This window comes from Capricornis sumatraensis, chromosome 10 (assembly GCF_032405125.1).
Source record: "Capricornis sumatraensis isolate serow.1 chromosome 10, serow.2, whole genome shotgun sequence".
NCBI classification, from domain to species: domain Eukaryota; kingdom Metazoa; phylum Chordata; class Mammalia; order Artiodactyla; family Bovidae; genus Capricornis; species Capricornis sumatraensis.
In genome coordinates this window covers 34,533,760-34,553,454 of record NC_091078.1, presented here as the reverse complement: position 1 = coordinate 34,553,454, position 19,695 = coordinate 34,533,760, and the positions used below count along the sequence as shown (strand labels likewise).

General features: G+C 40.1%; 1 protein-coding gene across 1 annotated transcript in view; it reads left to right on the top strand.

Moving 5' to 3' along the window:
• The window catches only part of RYR2 (ryanodine receptor 2), a 578,200-nt gene that overhangs the window by 501,817 nt on the left and 56,688 nt on the right, over positions 1–19,695 (top strand). The window contains exons 86-92 of the mRNA XM_068983081.1: positions 168–248; positions 1,354–1,442; positions 2,829–2,957; positions 10,514–10,618; positions 13,442–13,523; positions 16,083–17,380; positions 18,188–18,252. Coding sequence (XP_068839182.1) covers positions 168–248; positions 1,354–1,442; positions 2,829–2,957; positions 10,514–10,618; positions 13,442–13,523; positions 16,083–17,380; positions 18,188–18,252 — 1,849 coding nt within the window. The remainder of the gene's footprint in view (positions 1–167; positions 249–1,353; positions 1,443–2,828; positions 2,958–10,513; positions 10,619–13,441; positions 13,524–16,082; positions 17,381–18,187; positions 18,253–19,695) is intronic.

Here is a 19,695-nt window from a genome sequence, read left to right as displayed (position 1 = left end):
TGATCTTAAGAGCTTAAGAGCTTCAGATAGAAAAGTGGCTATGATTTGTGACTGTTTTTGGTTCAGACGATGCTAGATGAACATGCAAGTTTGATGGAGGTGGGGATACAAAGGGAGGTTGAGGCTAAAGTGGTTGATAACATTGGGTCCCTCTGGACTTCCTGCAGGAGAAAAGGTTCTGCAGGATGACGAATTCACCTGTGACCTCTTCCGCTTCTTGCAACTGCTTTGTGAGGGACACAACTCAGGTTTGTGAGACCCCAGACCATTCATGGTACCCAGCAATAAGCATTTTGAAGCCAGTAATAACAGGAGCCTCTGCTTTGCTAGTGATTTCACTTAATTCTTTTTTTCCCCTTCTAAATAAATCCTTTTAAGGTGTTGATATTCTAAAGAGAGATTTTTTTTAGTGATAAAACTACAGTAATGCTGAATGTTCTAAAGGAATAATTAATATACTGTTGCTTGAATGGCATTGTAGGCAGATTCTTTACCATCTGAGTCACCAGGGAGCCCATTTGAATGGCATATGGGTACAATCAATTTGAAAAGCAAAGCTCTAGAATAGCATTGGTTTGTACATTTTACACATATATGCTATTTTTTAATTAAAATTGACTTGCTTGAAGACAGTTTTTAGGTTTTAAAAATGTAGTGTGCATATTTGATATAAAGAAAATCTCAGGAAATTTTGTTCACAATGTAGACTTTCAAAACATGAATTTCATAATTCTTATTAGTTGTTCTCATGCTGGAGAAGACAGCTGATAGATTCAGATTGTGAAGAAAGATGTAGATTAATTACAATAAATAGCTGTGGAGACATATGTAGGTTTATTTCTTTTTTACCTCTTCTCTTTAACTGGGGGAAGCTACTTCACTATGTAACTTGCCATGGTGTATTTCCATTCGTTGTTTATGTATCGTATGTATTGAGCTTTCCATCAGGCTTGTGCATCTGTGAAGGCAGCAGCTTTATTTTGATTTAGTTTTTCTTTCCCCAACATTTAACACGGTATTGAAGAACAAGAGATTATGGAATAAATCATTTAATTACTCCATCCTACAGGATGGAAGTCCTTTTCAGTCATTCACATGCCCAGAGCTCTACAGCAAGGAATCAGGAAACAGGTGAATTCTTAGGTGAAATTTAAATATTGATATTCTGTGAAGCACCTGGGTTTGTTTTTGAGGTGCTCACTTTTTATGGAATATATAAATAATTCAAACTATCAGATATAACACTACAGAAGCTGCAGTGATTTTGGTGTAGACATCATTTGCTCTTAGAATTATTCAAAGAATTCATTTTAAATTTTTGAATGCACTTTAATAACATCTTTTGATCTGTAGATTTTCAAAATTATCTGAGAACTCAGACTGGCAATAATACAACTGTCAACATAATCATCTCTACTGTAGACTACCTTCTGAGAGTTCAGGTACGTTGCTTTATATTAGTAGCAATTAAAGCGTTGGCTAGTTGGCATGATATGGCAGTTGTGAAACTGACATGGTATAATGTGTTTTGACTTATGAGGTCAAAACTTATTGAGGTATTTTGTCTTTGGTCGCAGTCTTTCCCCAAATATTAGACTGAAACTGCCACTATTGTCATTGCCTCTGATTCTGGCTCTTACTTTATTTTCTTTCTATAAGTGGGAATATTTTTTCCCTGCAGTTTTTAGCTGGATGGCATTTTTAATTCCTTTTCAATTTGTAAAGCATGAACATGCTCTTTTCTTTCCTCTGTGGCTGATAAATAAATGGGAGAAGACTATTTGAAACATTACTGAAAATGGGAAAGAAAGGCTTTCAAAATACCTAACACACACTTAAATATAAGAGCCTAAGGTCAATTCTTTTCAGCTCTCCAAATGTCTGATGAAAAAATCCAGCCTAACACTCCATCACTTAAAAATATCTTCAATACTGTAGTAATGTTCTCCATGTTACTATAACTGAATCTGAAGGTGTAGGTCTCTTAATAAAATTTTATACTTTTAATTTTCATTTCATTTAGAAGGAAATCAGGTGTAGTACTTTTAAAATCACAAGCTCTCTGTTTCTTGCTTAATCTTTGAATATGTAAAAGCACAACACTCTTACCTGAAACTAACGGAGAAAAGGCTAGTTCTGAAGCAAATATATCAAGAAGCTTTGCTGAAAATGTATCTGTAACTTTCAAAATCATATCTCAAGACCTGAATGTGGTTTACATAGTAGCCCAAATTATATTATTCATTTAGGCAACTAAAATTCCTTTAAAATATGAGCTATGGTTGAAAACATCCTGTTTGGACAGATTGATCATATTTAGATGTTTATTTAACAGTTGTTGTCAGTATTTATAAGGAATCCAACCAGTTTCTTCCAGGGCCTTAATACAAGTCAAGAACATTCTGAAATTCTCATTAAAGAAATGTTACTGGCTTTACTGGAGAAAAGGTAGACTAAATGTCTATATTCTATGATTTATCTAATTTCTGTATTCACATAGTAATATTTAACAGCTCTATGGATAAATATGCATTAGTGTTATGGATCTTTATGTTTGCAAATTTCAAAGTCATCAGAGACAAAAAGTCATTTTTAAAGCGAAGTTTTCTGCTTGTTTTCTCTCCAGATGTTATTTGTATCTAGGGAGGATTTGCGGTATTTTATGCTTAGGAAAATCATTGAGAATAGTGTTTATTTCACAGATATTTTTGTTTGCTTCCAATCTGTTATTTAAAATGATTTCCTTTAAAGAGTCCAAAACTGGACAGGTCTTTGATAGTTTCTGAATGTGCCTTAATCCTAAATCCTATCATCTCTTTTTTTTTCAGGAATCAATTAGTGATTTCTATTGGTATTACTCTGGGAAAGATGTCATTGATGAACAAGGACAAAGGAATTTCTCCAAAGCTATTCAAGTGGCAAAACAAGTCTTTAACACTCTTACAGAGTACATTCAGGTAAACTTCTAAACATTTCTGTTATTTGAAAAAGAATGAGAAAAAAGAGTCAACTGGTTAGCATTAAATTCCTTGGAAAAATGCAGCATGGCTATTTTCCTGCTGTCATCCACATTTCCTAATGACCCCTTCTGTAGAATCTTAGCCAATGGGTCATTTAAAATGAGATGTAAAGTTATATGGAATGAACTTGCTTTACCACTGGGAGGATTGAGATATCTATCATAAGATACCAAGGCATGAACCATGAGGTTGAATGCATCGTATCTCCAATACCTAGTGTATATAATAAGCACTCAATAAATATTAACGAAGGAGAGAGAAGTGAAGGAGAAAGGGCAGAACTTTAAACCACTTTTTATAGTATTCTTGTGAAAATGAGGAGGGAGTTTTTTAGAAACCTTATAAAAAGGGAAAGAGCATTTAAAAACTTCACTTTAATGTGTGTGTGTGTGTGTGTTGTCAGCTGAAAAAAAAAACTATTGCACAATCTAAAAGTTGGAAGTTGTGTTTTATTTGGTGGACTTACTTCGGACTTAAACCCAGGAGCAGCCTCTCAGTTCTGGGCAACTGTTCTAAAAGGTAAGGGAGGAGCCAGGATATGTAGTTTTTTGCAATAAATAAATAAACTAGTCAGAACATCAAAAGATTACAATTAAAGAAAACCATTAAAATCTGAAGTTAGTGAATTTTGTGCTTTTCTATGTATGGGAAGATGCATGAGTCTGGTCTCCCTGAAATCATTCCTTTGATACGCACCTTAACTCTCAGGGCCTGGATCTTGCTTTTCTCCATCCTGAATCCCCTCAGGTACACCATTTGGGTGGCTGCAGTGGTTGCTGGCTTGATGGCGACAGCATCCTTTGTTTAATTAAATGGCAGGCTGCATTCTCTGTCCATGCTGTATGTGTGTGTGTACATATATGTGTGTATATATGAGTATATTATATAGTAATACAATGTGATAATTATAATATAGGTAAAATTTTCAAGTCCCATGAATAATATACATTTTTTACATTGATTTGCTTTATATTCGTCTTGGGGTAGACTTCTAGTTTTGACCTGCAGATTCTTAAAAGAGTTTATAAAATGCTTCTTTCTTCAGCAAGCAAGACTTTGCCATTTCTAGAAGACTTGTGTCCATGGCTAATATTACTCTGACTCCATCACTGTGATTGAAGTGTCATGTACAAAAGTAAAATAGGAGGAAGAAACTTACAGTTTGTTTTGTCAGACAAAACATAGTCTTAAGGGGGAAAGGGTTAAGTAAAAATAACAGACTGTGTCTCCAAAGCCTGGCATACTTGCAGGTATCTGTAGAATGACTGAATGAGAGAACTCTTCATGGCCAAGTGAAGCCACCAGGGCTTAGTGGTGCAGAGGAAAGATGGAAGCATGCTACTCCTTACCTCCCAAAGGTTCACTCTCTCTTCTGTATTCATACCTTGGAAGGATCTCACTTTTTCTCTTTTCTCCTTGGGCAGGGAAGAGGATTCTTATTTTAGCATTTCAAAATGGGAAAGCCACACTTGATAATTCTTATAACTTTTCTTTATTCAAACACAAGTGAAGTTTTAAATCCAGTCCAGACCATTCGTGTTCCTATTTCCTTATCTTCTTGGCTTCCATTATTGCCTTAATATTCTCATCAGTGTCTAGAAAGAGAGCAATACCACATTTGGTGTGAACTGTCCTGATTAAATAATAAGATTGATTGATCTTATTGATTGACATTCACAAGCAAGTGAATTTTGTAGAAACAGCAAATGGCTTCTTAAAAGAACTAAAATATAAATGCCTTTTGAGCACCATAGCCTTGACTAGATGGACCTTTGTTGGCAAAGTAATGTCTCTGCTTTTGAATATGCTATCTAGGTTGGTCATAACTTTCCTTCCAAGGAGTAAGCATCTTTTAACTTCATGGCTGCAATCACCATCTGCAGTGATTTTGGAGCCCCCCAAAAATAAAGTCTGACACTTTTTTCACTGTTTCCCCATCTGTTTCCCATGAAGTGATGGGACCAGATGCCATGATCTTCGTTTTCTGAATGTTGAGCTTTAAGCCAACTTTTTCACTCTCCACTTTCACTTTCATCAGGAGGCTTTTTAGTTCCTCTTCCCTTTCTGCCATAAGGGTGGTGTCATCTGCATATCTGAGCTTATTGATATTTCTCCCAGCAATCTTGATTCCAGCTTGTTGCTCCTCCAGCTCAGCGTTTCTCATGACGGACTCTGCATATAAGTTAAATAAGCAGGGTGACATACTCCTTTCCCAATTTGGAACAAGTCTGTTGTTCCATGTCCAGCTCTAACTGTTGCTTCCTGACCTGCATACAGGTTTTTCAAGAGGCAGGTTAGGTGGTCTGGTATTCCCATCTCTTTCAGAATTTCCCACAGTTTATTGTGATCCACACAGTCAAAGGCTTTGGAATAGTCAGTAAAGCAGAAATAGATGTTTTTCTGGAACTCTTGCTTTTTCGATGATCCAACAGATATTGACAATTTGATCTTTGATTCCTCTGCCTTTTCGGAATCCAGTGTGAGCATCTGGAAATTCACAGTTTACATACTGTTGAAGCCTGGCTGCTTTGCTAGCGTGTGAGATGAGTGCAATTGAACATTCTTTGGCATTGCCTTTCTTTTGGATTCAAATGAAAACTGGCCTTTTCCAGTCCTGCAGTCACTGCTGAGTTTTCCAAATTTGCCAGCATATTGAGTGCAGCACTTTCACAGCATCATTTTTTAGGATTTAGCTCAGCTGGAATTTCATTACCTCCACTAGCTTTGTTTGCAGTGATGCTTCCTGAGGCCCACTTGACTTTGCATTCCAGGATGTCTGGCTCTAGGTGAGTGATCACGCCATCATGATAATCTGGGTCATGAAGATCTTTTTTGTGTAGCTCTGTGTATTCTTGCCCCCTATTCTTAATATTTTCTGCTTCTGTTATGTCCATACCATTTCTGTCATTTATTGTGCCCATCTTTGCATGAAATATTCCCTTGGTATGTCTAATTTTCTTGAAGAGATCTCTAGTCTTCCCATTCTATTTTTTTCCTCTATTTCTTTGCACTGATCACTGAGGAGGGCTTTCTTATCTCTCCTTGCTGTTCTTTGGAACTCTGAATTCAAATGGGTATGTCTTTCTTTTTTTCCTTTGCCTTTAGCTTCTCTTCTTTTCTCAGCTATTTGTAAGGCCTTGTCAACAACCATTTTGCCAGTTTGCATTTCTTCTTCTTGGGTATGGTTTTGATCACTGCCTCCTGGTACAATGTCATGAAACTCCATCCATAATTTTTCAGGCACTCTGTCTATCAGATCTAATCCCTTGAATCTATTTGTCACGTCCAATGTATAATCATAAGGGATTTAATTTAAGTCATACCTGAATGGTCTAGTGGTTTTCCCTACTTTCTTCAATTTAAGTCTGAATTCGGCAATAAGGAGATCATGACCTGAGCCACAATCAGCTGCCAGTCTGGTTTTTGCTGACTGTATACAGCTTCTCCATCTTTGGCTGTGAAGAATAAGATCAGTCTGACTTTGGTATTGACCATCTGTTGATGTCCATGTGTAGAGTCTTCTCTTGTGTTGTTAGAAGAGGGTGTTTGCTATGACCAGTGCATTCTCTTGGCAAAACTCTGTTATGTTTTGCCCTACTTCATTCTGTACTCCAAGGCCAAATTTGCCTGTTACTCCAGGTATTTATTGAGTTCCTACTTTTTCATTCCAGTCTCCTATAATGAAAAGGGTGTTAGTTCTAGAAGCTTTTGTAGGTCTTCATAGAACCATTCAACTTCAACTTCAGCTTCTTCAGCATTTTATATATATATATACACATATATAATATGTGTATACATGTACACATGTATATATGCATATATGTACACATGTACATATGCATACATGTACACATGTGCATATGTATATACGTGTGTACATGTTTATGCATATGTGTACATATATGTGCATGCATATAGACACACATGTGTGTGTGTGTATATACTCCTTCATATTCTTTTCCATTATGATTTCACACAGTATATTGAATATGGTGCCCTGTGCTATATATAGTAGGACCTTGTTGTTGATCCATTCTCTATATAATAGTAGCAAGGATTTTATGTTACGGGCACTGAATAAATGAGGGGGTCTGGTTTTCCGTTGGTATGTCATTTTCATAGATATTGGGCATATAGCTCAAAGTCCACAGTCCGGCCCAAGATGGAGTCCTGCTTTCAAGATACAGCCTGTTCTGTTTCCTCCTTCAGGAAAGCCAGCTGACTGAGAAGATGTCAGACTAATTTCTCAAAGTAACCATCTTATTGTGGTCAGATGACAGGTTCTTTTATAGAATCAGAGAGAGAGAAAGAAGCAATGAGGAACTGAAGTCAAAGGGCAGAACAGAGAGGGAGAGGCAGTGAGGAGGTAAAGAAAAAGGGTCTTCAGTCTTGGGCAACAACTCCAGGAAGGTTCAGCCTTTGAAAGGGATGTGCTGATCTCTTCCATTCAACTCTTTTTGAGTTGAACAAAGGCATTTTACTTTACTGTCAGGCAGAGGGTCAGGATCCTTTTAGGCGGCTATTATGCATGATAGTAATAACAAAGGCAACAAAAAGCAAGTCAAAGAAGCAGTTCCAGCAGGGAGTCAGAATTGGCTTCCTCTCTACAGCAAGCTCACAGGGCACATTGCCGACAATGGACCGCAGTGAAATCCTGAGAATCTGTTGCTTTGACCCAGAAGCCAGACAGGATTGATGTACACTGTAAAATCAGTTTGGCCAGGTACACTGAACATGTTAACCTCTAAGTTAAGTGATTCCTTCTCCCCACTGTCTCTTCAAACTTGCTCCGTAGCCCATTTCTTTATCCCTCTTTGAATGGATCTTGTATACCAGCCACTCTCAGATAAATAAAATTCCTTAAGTCACTTTGTCACAAGAATTGTCTCACTTCAGTCATTGTATGGTGACACCATCACTAAACTCTTACCCAATTTAAAACTCCCCCTCAAAGAAACACTTCCCCTCATGCCTGATTTTATGCTGGAAAGGCCTTGTGGGCTGAGGGTGGAGGGCAAGAAGTAGGCTCTGGGCTTCTCTGCCTTCTCTCCAAGGGGCGTCTGTTCTTCCTCCTCCTGCTGCCAGCCAGCCTAGGCCTTCTCAGGGTTGGAACTGTGAAGAGGAAGAGTAAGGGGAGGGAGGTTTTCCTCCAGGCACGTGGAATTCAGGACTGCACTGTGGCCTGGCCACGCGGGTGGCATATTATATTCTTCCTCTGATGAGGGGGCTTGACTCTCCTACTGCTTCCAGTGCCTGGAAAGGTGTCTTTTCCCTTTCAGTTTCAAATTATTCTACAATCTCTATTCATCTGGTGGCCCCCATCCACCTCTGAAAATCACATTACCCTTTCAGACAGTTTGCTTGGCAATATTTCAAAGTCCTTTTGGACAGAATAGCTCCCACTTAAGAAATCAATTTTTTGTTACTTTCCATCTTGTACACTTTCTAATAGCAAGCTGTTACCGAAAAACTAGGTTCTTCTCTTGCTGGATGTTGAGCCAATAGATACAACCAAAGATTGGAGGAAGGAAGGATTTATTACTACTTGCAGCAAGTAAGGAGAACACTAGGGTTCTTTCCCAAAGCAGTGTCTCTCCAAACAGCAAAATTGGGAAAGTTTTAAGCTAAGGGTACATGCATATTCATGAAGAGGCTTCAGCAGTGAAGAATTCAGACAAAGGTTGACAGAGTTGACTGAAGTCAGGAGGGGATGTCCTCATTCTGTCCCCCACCTGGGTGAAGGCCTTAGCTCTCACCAGCAAAACTCAAGGACTGTATCAGATTACGTACCTCCTTTGAGGAGGAACTGAAACTCTATTTTCACTGCACTGTCATTTGACTGCCCTTTCTCTATTCCTGTGTTCCTTTGTTTCCCTAAGATCATTGATTACTGAGATCTCTCCAAGGGTAAGCATTGTGACCAGGCTGAGATCACAAAAATGGCTCAGGCCAAAATGGCTTCTCTTATGTCAAAAAAGATATTCCTGGTTCTCTTTCTCTGGGGACCCCCTAACCTATGTGATTACAAAATCATAGTGCTGCCCTACTTCAGAAGACAGAAGTCAAGCACTCCTGATGGCTCTCTTGAGGCCTCCTCTCTCTCTTGGTGTAAAGGAAGGCAAGGGTAGCCCTGTTCTCACCCACTGCTGCAGGCGTGGAGGTTGGAGAGCACTTTGCAAAGTCTGTCCCTTTTCAACTTCAAAACCTTTATGTCTTAAGGCTAGAAAGATCTATTTAGTTTCCTTTCGCAGGTACTGAATCTAGCGCCTTACTTGTGGAATATGAAGATATTTGGCACTTACTGTCTTTGTTACTGAACCAAATTAGGGTCTGGTTGTCTGTGTGCAATAAAGCCAATCTGCTGACACCTGGTGCTGGTGAAGGAGAGTGCAGCATTTATTGCAGGCACCAAATAAGGAGTCTATGACAGCTAGAACTTAAAAGGCCTGAAGTCCCTGAAGGCTTTCTGGTAAAGGTTTAGAAAGACAGGTTGAGGGAGGGGTCTTTTGGGGTGTGTGATCAGCTCATGGACAGGTTGAGAGAGGGGACTTGTGGGGTGTGTGATCAGCTTGTGGGCAGGTTGAGAGAGGGGCCTGAGGGGTGTGTGATCAACTCATGGACAGGTTGTGAGAGGGGGCTTGTGGGGTGTGTGATTAGCTGATGGATGTTCTTCTGATTGGCTAGTGGTGAGGTCATTGGGAGTCAACATTATCAACCTGTCTGGGTCCACATGTTGGTGGGCAGTATACAGTTAACTTCACCCACCTGGTAGGAGTTTCAGTCTCTGCCAAACAGCTCAGAGGACATGGCTCAGAGTATTATCTGTTGTCCTTGAGAAGGAACTAAAGGTCTTTGACTTTGTTTAATGGCTAAAGTATTATTATTTTGTCTTGCCTGTTTTCCTTTCTTTCTGCATTTTTCCCCTTCTTTGATTAAATTATTCTTTGACTAAAGTTTTCCTACAGACAAAAGGAAGGCCGAGGAAGGTGGAGATCTGTTTTGGGAGGGCCTCATAGGGTCCTTGGAGAAGGCAATGGCAACCCACTCCAGTACTCTTGCCTGGAAAATCCCAGAGGAGCCTGGAAGGCTGTAGTCCATGGGGTCGCTAAGAGTCGGACACAACTGAGCGACTTCAGTTTCACTTTTCACTTTCATGGCTTGGAGAAGGCAATGGCAACCCACTCCAGTGTTCTTGCCTGGAGAATCCCAGGGATGGGGGAGCCTGGTGGGCTGCCATCTATGGAGTTGCACAGAGTCGAACTCGACTGAACCGACTTAGCAGCAGCAGCAGCAGCATAGGGTCCTGCTCAGTTATATCTTTTATCCTCACCTCTAGGTCCTTCAGTGAAGCTTCCATTTTGACATCTTGTCAGTATCTTCAGTGCAGTCCTCTCTTCCAGTCACTTGTTGCTGAAGTAAAATCTATTATTGTAAAGTTTAATTTGGCAGTTAATTTATCAGGAATGACTGTTGTTTGTCTGTTTCTGGCCCAGGGTCCTTGCACTGGCAACCAGCAGAGTTTGGCTCACAGCAGGCTCTGGGATGCTGTGGTGGGTTTTCTTCATGTATTTGCCCACATGCAGATGAAGCTGTCTCAGGTAAAGTCACTGTCCTCTGTCAGCCTAGGTGAGACGTTGTACACTGTGATCATTGGCAAATTAAACACACTTTCCCATGTCAGAATATTATTTTTCTTAGATGACTTCTTTATACATCTTTTACATGACATTTTTTAAAAAAATCCTTTTTTTAATAAAAGAATTTTATGCAAACTGACAATAGGTGGGAGCCATTATTCAAATTTGATAATAAAAGGTAAAGGAATTGACTATAGTGGAGAAATAAAACAGTATAGTTGCCAAACACTGTACATTTTACAGTCCTTCATAGACCCACATCTCAATGATTACTTGCTGGAATTTTTCTCATCCATACATATAATTGGAAGAGGATTTGTAATATGCTCCAAATCCCTCGTTAAGGAGAGAGAGTTTTCTTATAGGGTCATAAACAAGCAGTTGTTCTCAAAAGATGACATTGACCAATTAACCGGACATTTAACTTCATGAAAGTCAAAGAGAAAAAAATAGCAGTACAGTTAGGCAAACGGTGAAGAAACAGATTTTTCACCATGCTTAATGTTAATCTGGGAGCACATCTTGGAAACATGAGCATGCTGTTTTCTCACCCCTGTATTGCATGTGGAGTCAGAGATACATGAATAGAAGAACTCTAAATATAAATCTTGAATAAATGTGTCCCTTTGATGTAGGGAATTTTACTGGGATGTCCTGAGACCTGACATACCTGTTGAGTGTGGATATCTGTCAGGTGTCAAGAGAGGAGAAAATGCTAGATTAAAAGTCAAAGGACCACCACTCCAGCCCCTACAATTTCATTCATGTGTCCATCTCTTCCTTGAGTCTCCTTGCCTGCAGCAAAGTGAGGAAACTCACACCTCCGCCCTCCAAGCTGGAAAATACTGTCAGATAGAGCCAGGTGCAGGTTAAAGTGGCAAGAACAGATTTAATCAGTGATAACTGTCACTGTAGGGAGAAAAATCTAGTGTGAGCTGAACTCAACTTGGACTTGTACAGAGATGATGGGAGGAGGAGGGGCGGATGATCAGGGCTCAGGGAAGAGAAAAACTATAAAAGGTTGGTCAGTGTAAACATGATGGGCCAGCTGTGTCTGCTAGCTGGCAAGTATTGACATTAGGATTCTACCTCCTGCAGAGCCTGGGAGACAGATTCTAGCATCCTCAGGTGTTGGCTGGAACAAATAATAAATTTTTTTGGCAGCCTTGAGTTTTCTCAGGCAAGCACCCTAAGAGGGCTTGGGGTCTTCCTAGTGAAGTAGCTTTGAGCTGTTAGAAACCATGGTCATGTTTTGTTCTAGTCTTTTTTTCTTTTTTTTTTTTTTAACTGAAGTGTAGTCGATTTGCTGATGAGACAGTTAGATAGCATCACTGACTCAGTGGACTTGAATTTGAACAAACTCCTGGAGATAGTGAAGAATAAGGGAATCTGACAGGCTACAGTCCATGGGGTCACAAAGAGTTGGACACAATTGAACAACAACAAATAGTTGATTTTCAGTGTTGTATCAATCTCTGCTATACAGTAAAATGGCTCAGTTATATACATATGGACATTCTTTTTTAATATTCTTTTTCATTATGCTTTATCACAGGATATTGAATATAGTTCCCTGTGCTACACAGTAGAATCTTGTTTATCCATCCTATAGTTTGCATCTGCTAATCCCATCTCCCAGTTGTTCAAGGCTTTATAAACCAAGATTAAAACCTACTTGGAAAGAGGGCCCAGAGGATTGGTCAAGGAGAGAATCTTTGTCAGTATCTAGTTATTGGTAACTTCTACCAAATAAGGAAATACAGTGATTGCTTTCATCTAATTGCTAGTGACATTTTAGTAAGTAAGGAAAATCAACATGAACCAAATTTATCACAAGAGAGTTCTTATTTGGATGTATTTCCATCATTTTGTTAACATCTAGCAGTGCTACCTAGCAGTTGCTCATAGTTTGCAGACCTAGTTGAGGTACCAACTATTTAGAAAGAAATAAATCTCATCCTTCATACAGTGTTGAAATTTGGCTTCCTGTGTAGAAAAATTCATGTGAATAAAACATTACCTTGTGGGTGTGTGGGTGTGTGTGTATATATATATTATGTTTTTTTTGAAAAAAAGTATAGTTGTAAAATAAAAAACTCTGATGATGCATGGGGTTATAATGTAGATATCAATATTCTGTTTTCAGGCACTGAATCTAAGCATAGTGATGTTTGTACACAACATATCTATATAAAATTTTTTTTTCATGGTGATAAATCAAAGACAAAAAACCCAGAAAATTTTAAACAGAGAAATATCCAAGAGCTTAATCAAGTTGGTAAATAAGATACTGTGTGTACATTTTTTGGCCAGATTTATGTAGGGTAAGTTTATCTCATATCACTGTTATGCCTGTGTTTTCCAGAGTAAGTTAATTTTTACAACATGTATAGCATCTCAGTGTAGTAAGTTAGAAAGAAGAAAAGACAAGTCTAGTGTTTTCAAGGAGAAGAAAGACGCCCAGTGTTCAAAAGTACCTGAGTCTTGCCTACCTGACCCGAGGGTCTCCACCATTGCTTTAGCTCTTCCATACTCTTGTTAGATTTATTCATTGTCCTTACGAATACTTTAAAAAATATGAGTTGGAATCAATAGTAAATACTCTTTCATTCTGAAGTGTGTATTTTTAATAAGCTGCAGATTTTTATTTGGCTTCTTTCTAGCCATATAATGCTGTAAAGTCTGCTGTTGGTAAAAAGGTATCCTTTTTGTGAGATTAAGTATGACATTCTTGCTGCATAATTTTCTCATGTTATCTCAAATGCACTGTGTTAATACTTTCAGGACTCCAGTCAAATTGAGCTACTAAAAGAATTGATGGATCTTCAGAAGGACATGGTGGTCATGTTGCTGTCCATGTTGGAAGGTAGTTTTGATTTATATCTTCAAATCCCCTTTATTCTTTGAAGGATTCCATATATGCTTGTTCTGGGAGTCAGCCTGCTGCAAAGGATAAAATATCAGTGCTGAAATGGGACAGATACCTCAGGCTTATTGCTGGCTTGACTACTCTTCTTTTTTTTTTTTAGGATTTTTTTTTAATTTTTATTTTTACTTTATTTTACTTTACAATACTGTATTGGTTTTGCCAAGTTAGTTTTTGTTGTTGTTGTTTTGTTTTTTAATTTTAAGAAAAGAAATCCAGCCAATCTCAGGTCACAAAGCTATGGCGCGAAACCAGTAGTACCTCATTTTATAGTGGTATTTTTCATTTCACAGTGATATCTTAAAGGGTATGCTCTTCAGAGAGTACCTTAACGAGGGCTTTGTTTGTTGTCATTTTGTTTGTTTGTAAGCAGTAAGGATTACAGATGTTTGGGGACACTCCAAATGCGTAAATTGCTGCTTTGAGCTGACTGCCTTATCGCTCCTGTGGGTCCTTACATTTCTGCAGGTGGAGAAGGCAGTAGAGAGCACCCCACCCACCCCGGCTGGTGGCAGCCTAACTTCTACCCGCTACATGTCTCTTTCTTGGGTTTTCATTCTCTCTCTTTCCACCTCATTTTCCTTTGCTACTGTGTTTTCTTTCTATCTCAGGCAGTAAATATGGTGGGTAAGAGATTGGGTTCTGAGATCTGCCACCAGCACCCACCTCTCCCTTTCTGACCCAGGCAGCGTGACCCTGACATGAGTAACGTCTCCGTTTCTCACTTCCCTTCTCTGTGAGACGGAGCTCAGAACAGCTTCTGCGAGCATTTCTGTGAAATCATGTGACTGCGACCAGAGCCACCATGTTTGCTATCATGTTCCCTATCCTTTTTTTCTCAAGTCCTTCCTAATTCCTCTCTCTCACTTAGTCTGCCCTGCGTTAACTAACTAAGGTAGTAGACACGCCTTGCCCTAGGACTTTAAAGATGCAGTGTTTGCTTGAAACCCTTAGTTGGCAGCCACTCTATATCCTCCAAGCACAGATCCTTTCCCCAGGACCTCAATTCAAGTTTTAGTCTAAACAGTAGCAACACAGACATAATAACTGAAGGAATAACGAGTTAAAATTAACCTCGTTTAAGTACTTTTTCATCTGAATACCAGGTTTGTGAATTGGACAGTATCATTATCACTCTTTTGCAAATAGTGCAGAGAGGCTAAGAAATCTGCCCAGGTTGCTGTGCCAGCAGATGGTGGGATCTGGATTCAAACCCCAACAGCAGGGCTCCTGAGCCCATGCCTTTTTTGTTTGTTCGTTTGTTTGGCTGTGCTAGGTCTTCATTGCTGTGTGTGAGCTTTCTCTAATTGGGGTGAGTGGGGGCGACTCTCGAGTTGAAGTGCTCAGGCTTCTCTCTTTGCCGAGCATGGGCTCTAGGTGTACCACTTCAGTAGTTGTGGCCTATGGGCTTAGCTGCCCCGAGGCAGGTGGGATCTTCCTGGGCCAGGGATCAAACCCATGTTCCCTTCATTAGCAGGCAGAATCTTAACCACTGGACCACCAGGAAAGCCCTTGGGCCCATGCTCTTAACTCTGGTGTTTACTGCCTCACAGATGAACTCCAGAAACCCATCATCATGTATCTTTCTTCTGATGCCTGCATTACATATCACATTCTGTTCAAGGAATGATGACTCTGTAATTTAGGGTAATATCTCATTTTCTCAAGCTTATTCATAATATGCCATTTTCTAGCTATAAACATTCTGAACCATGAAGAAATGTAAGGAGGTCTTTTACATTTTACATCAGAAAGAGCATCTAATTTGCCCTCAGTGGTTCCGTTTGAAGTCCTGGCCCTAGCTCTCAATAATCATGTTATAGCATGCACTTTAATTTAACCTTGCTAAACAGTTTCCTCAATAGTAAAATCATAATTAATAATAAAAAGTACCTGTCTCACAGGTATTTTCAGGTATGAACATGAAATTAGGTGTAATGTCTGTGAGCAGTGATTTTTCATCCCCAAAGGGCTATGCATACACTCATTTTTATTATTGATGTGAGACTGGATTTCTGTTTCAGGCTTTAGGATAATATAAATATCTGCCTTTTTTCTTTAAAAAAAAAATCCTAAAGCATGTTGCTTCTAGGATCAATTAAAGGGAAAAAATGTCAGCCTTTCATCACATATTGTTTTACATGCATTAGTCCAATTACTTTGTAAATATGCTTTTGCATGTGTTCATGTAATCACTTTCTAAAATTAGAGTTTACAAGTAGTTATCCATCTTTTCCTTCACACATTGGAAGAGAAAACAGCTATCTTTGATTCAGATGTCATATAAGATTTATATTGTTATTTTCTCTATAGACACTTTTTTTTAAGACATTTTAAGATGTTTACTATTTACTTGCACAAGTTAGCAGCAACTTACACAGTTGGACCAGGGTACAACAACTAAGCACACACACTCAACGTACATTGGTTTGTATCTGCCATCGACACTGGTTTCATTGGGAATGTTCATTTTGAGCCAATGCATTTCTTTATCCCCAGGCAATGTTGTTAATGGCACCATTGGCAAACAGATGGTTGATATGCTCGTGGAATCTTCCAACAACGTGGAGATGATTCTCAAGTTTTTTGACATGTTCTTAAAGCTCAAGGACTTGACGTCTTCTGATACTTTCAAAGAGTATGACCCCGATGGTAAGGGAGTTATTTCCAAGAGGGACTTTCACAAAGCCATGGAGAGCCATAAACACTACACCCAGTCCGAGACTGAGTTCCTCCTGTCCTGTGCAGAGACAGATGAAAATGAAACCCTGGACTATGAAGAATTTGTCAAACGGTTCCATGAGCCTGCCAAGGACATTGGCTTCAATGTGGCAGTGCTTCTGACAAACCTCTCCGAACACATGCCCAATGACACCCGGCTGCAGACTTTTCTGGAATTGGCCGAGAGCGTGCTCAATTACTTCCAGCCCTTCCTGGGCCGCATCGAGATCATGGGCAGTGCAAAGCGCATCGAGAGGGTGTATTTTGAAATCAGTGAGTCCAGCCGAACCCAGTGGGAGAAGCCCCAGGTCAAGGAATCCAAAAGGCAATTTATATTTGATGTGGTCAATGAAGGGGGAGAAAAAGAGAAGATGGAGCTCTTCGTGAACTTCTGCGAGGATACCATCTTTGAGATGCAGCTGGCGGCTCAGATATCAGAGTCAGATCTGAATGAGAGGTCAGCGAATAAAGAGGAGAGTGAGAAGGAGAAGCCGGAGGAGCAGGGTCCGAGGATGGGTTTCTTTTCCATCATGACGGTCAAGTCCGCCCTGTTTGCCCTCAGGTACAATATCTTGACCCTTATGCGGATGCTCAGCCTGAAAAGCTTGAAGAAGCAGGTGAAGAAGGTGAAGAAGATGACAGTGAAGGACATGATCACAGCCTTCTTTACATCCTACTGGAGTATTTTGATGAGCCTCCTGCACTTTGTAGCCAGCGTTTTCAGAGGCTTCTCTCGCATCATCGGCAGCCTCCTGCTGGGAGGAAGCCTGGTCGAAGGTGCAAAGAAGATCAAAGTGGCGGAGCTCTTGGCCAACATGCCAGACCCCACGCAAGATGAGGTTCGAGGAGACGGGGAGGAGGGAGAGAGGAAAACCCTGGAAGGGGCCCTGCCCTCTGAAGATCTGACGGACTTGAAGGAACTGACAGAGGAGAGTGACCTGCTTTCCGATATCTTTGGCTTGGACCTGAAGCGAGAAGGGGGGCAGTACAAACTGATTCCTCACAATCCCAATGCTGGCCTGAGTGACCTCATGAGCAACCCCGTCCCTATCCCAGAGGTGCAAGAAAAGTTCCAGGTAACTTACCTCCAGTCACAGCAGCTCTCTGGACTTCAGGTGGGCATGATAGGTGAACTTGACATCAGCTGTTTTGCTTGTGCCAGAGTGGTGTTCAGTAGATGACTTGACTTTCCAAAGAGTAATGGTTTTGTAGAAGGCAGAGCCAGCCAGCCTTTTGAAGGTCCTTTACAAATTATTTCATTAAACTATGAAGGTACAAACTCTGGTCCTCACTCTCAAGACATTAGGCAGTTGATCAATAATCATTTCATCCACAAGTATTTTATAAAGATTGGCCATGTGTCTAGTCCCCCTGGGTATCATACAGAATTAAAAGAAATGTAATATGTAATCATTGCTCTCAAGTTGCCTTAAAGAGTTTATTAGAAAGATAAACCACTCATGAAAAAAATTAGAAAATCATTAAGTGGTAAGTAGCATAAGCCGCAGACTGTTGATTATGTGAGAAAATGGAAAGCTCAGTATGGCTTGGAGTAGCTGGTTGAGACTGAAGAAGTGGGACTTACGCTGGTTTGGAGGATGAGTAAGATTTGAGTAGGTGAATGAGAGAAAGAAGATGGTTGTGAAAAAAGTGGGAAGGAGATTAGAAAGTTGGTGCTCCCTGCTGGCCTGGAAGGTGAGTGTGGGGAAGGGGAAATGCACGAACCAGCAGAAGGAAGGGCTCACGTGGCAGTTTTATCCCCTCGATTGAGGCAGGAGGGTATCATTTATAGGTTACAATTTGACACAGGGTCACAGAGCTTCCGGAACTCATTCAAAGGTGATGTGTTTTCTCGCTTCTCTTTTCCCATGGACTCATCCAAGGAACAGAAGGCAAACGAAGAAAAGGAAGAAAAAGAAGAAAGCAAATCCGAACCCGAGAAAGCTGAGTATGTGTCATTTCTGTGCCCTTTCCTTTGTTTCACTGTTTTTCACTCATCCTCTCCCTCCGGGAACGCTGTGGGGGAGAATCTCAGGTTGCAAGGTGACACCTGTCATCTCAATGGAAGGCCCCATCCTCAGTGGGTGGGGATCAGTGTAAACACCTACCTGGGGGGATGTGGGTGGTATTCCTATCTCTTTCTGGTTCCATGAGGATTTTGTTTGTGTGTTTCTCAGCAGAAATGACTTTATAATTCCATGTGATGTTCTCTGCAAGATGACTGTTGTAGTTTTTTTTTTTTTTAATTGAGCATCTATTCTGTCCTTGTAAAGAAGGGAGGGGACAGGCATTCTGAATGCCATTGCATAGACTCTTAGGGAGTGGTGGTCCTCAACGTACTGTCCCAGGGCCACCTGCTGAAAAATCACCTGGCTGCTGCTCCTGCTGCTGCTGCTCAGTCGCTTCAGTCATGTCCAACTCTGTGCGACCCCAGAGACGGCAGCCCACCAGGCTCCCCGTCCCTGGGATTCTCCAGGCAAGAACACTGGAATGGGTTGCCATTTCCTCCAGTGCATAAAAGTGAAAAGTGAAAGTGAAGTCGCTCAGTCGTGTCCAACTCTTAGCGACCCCATGGACTGCAGCCTACCAGGCTCCTCCGTCCATGGGATTTTCTAGGCAAGAGTACTGGAGTGGAGTGCCATTGCCTTCTCCAACATCAACCACCTGGAAAGTCTGTTAAAGACACAGTTTCCTGGGCCCCCGCACAGGTACTGAGTCAGCAGGGCTGGTGTGGGGCCCAGGAAGCTTCATTTTCACCAACAGTCTTGGTGCTATCGAGAGCACAGTTACAAATGCATTACTAAGACAGAGAGAGCTGGATATGAAACAATGAAAATGTGTAATTTCCCATAAAACTGGCTTCCTGTTAACAATGGAAACCTACATCATTCCCCAAGTTTGCACAGTTTTATATGCATAGTTTTTAAAATTGGGGAAAGCAAATTTTTAACTGCATATAGTGCCACTGTTCTCACATGGCACTTTATTTTTCTCCTCTGTTCTGTTATTTTCTTTGGCCTGTTTTCATTGTCTGTTTTTTCCCCCCTAGAGTAGACAAATGTTGGTTTAGAATTGTGTTAATAAAATTAAAATAATATTAAAGTGAATAATTCAGAAATAATTTTTATTTCTAATATTTTCATGGGGAAACAGTTTTATTCAACTTTCTCACATGCATGCTTGACATTACTAGAGTTAACCTTTTGAGTAATTTAACACTTCTGCAGGGAAAATCAAATTTTTAAATTTCCAAGATATTTGAGAAAATTTAGAAGCATTTTAAGCCCTAACAGCTAGTCATTGTTAAGGACTGAATATTAAAATCAGAATTTAAAAACAAGGTATGTTGAAAAGTCACAGCCAAAAAAAGTCATCATTATTATTCTCTTTT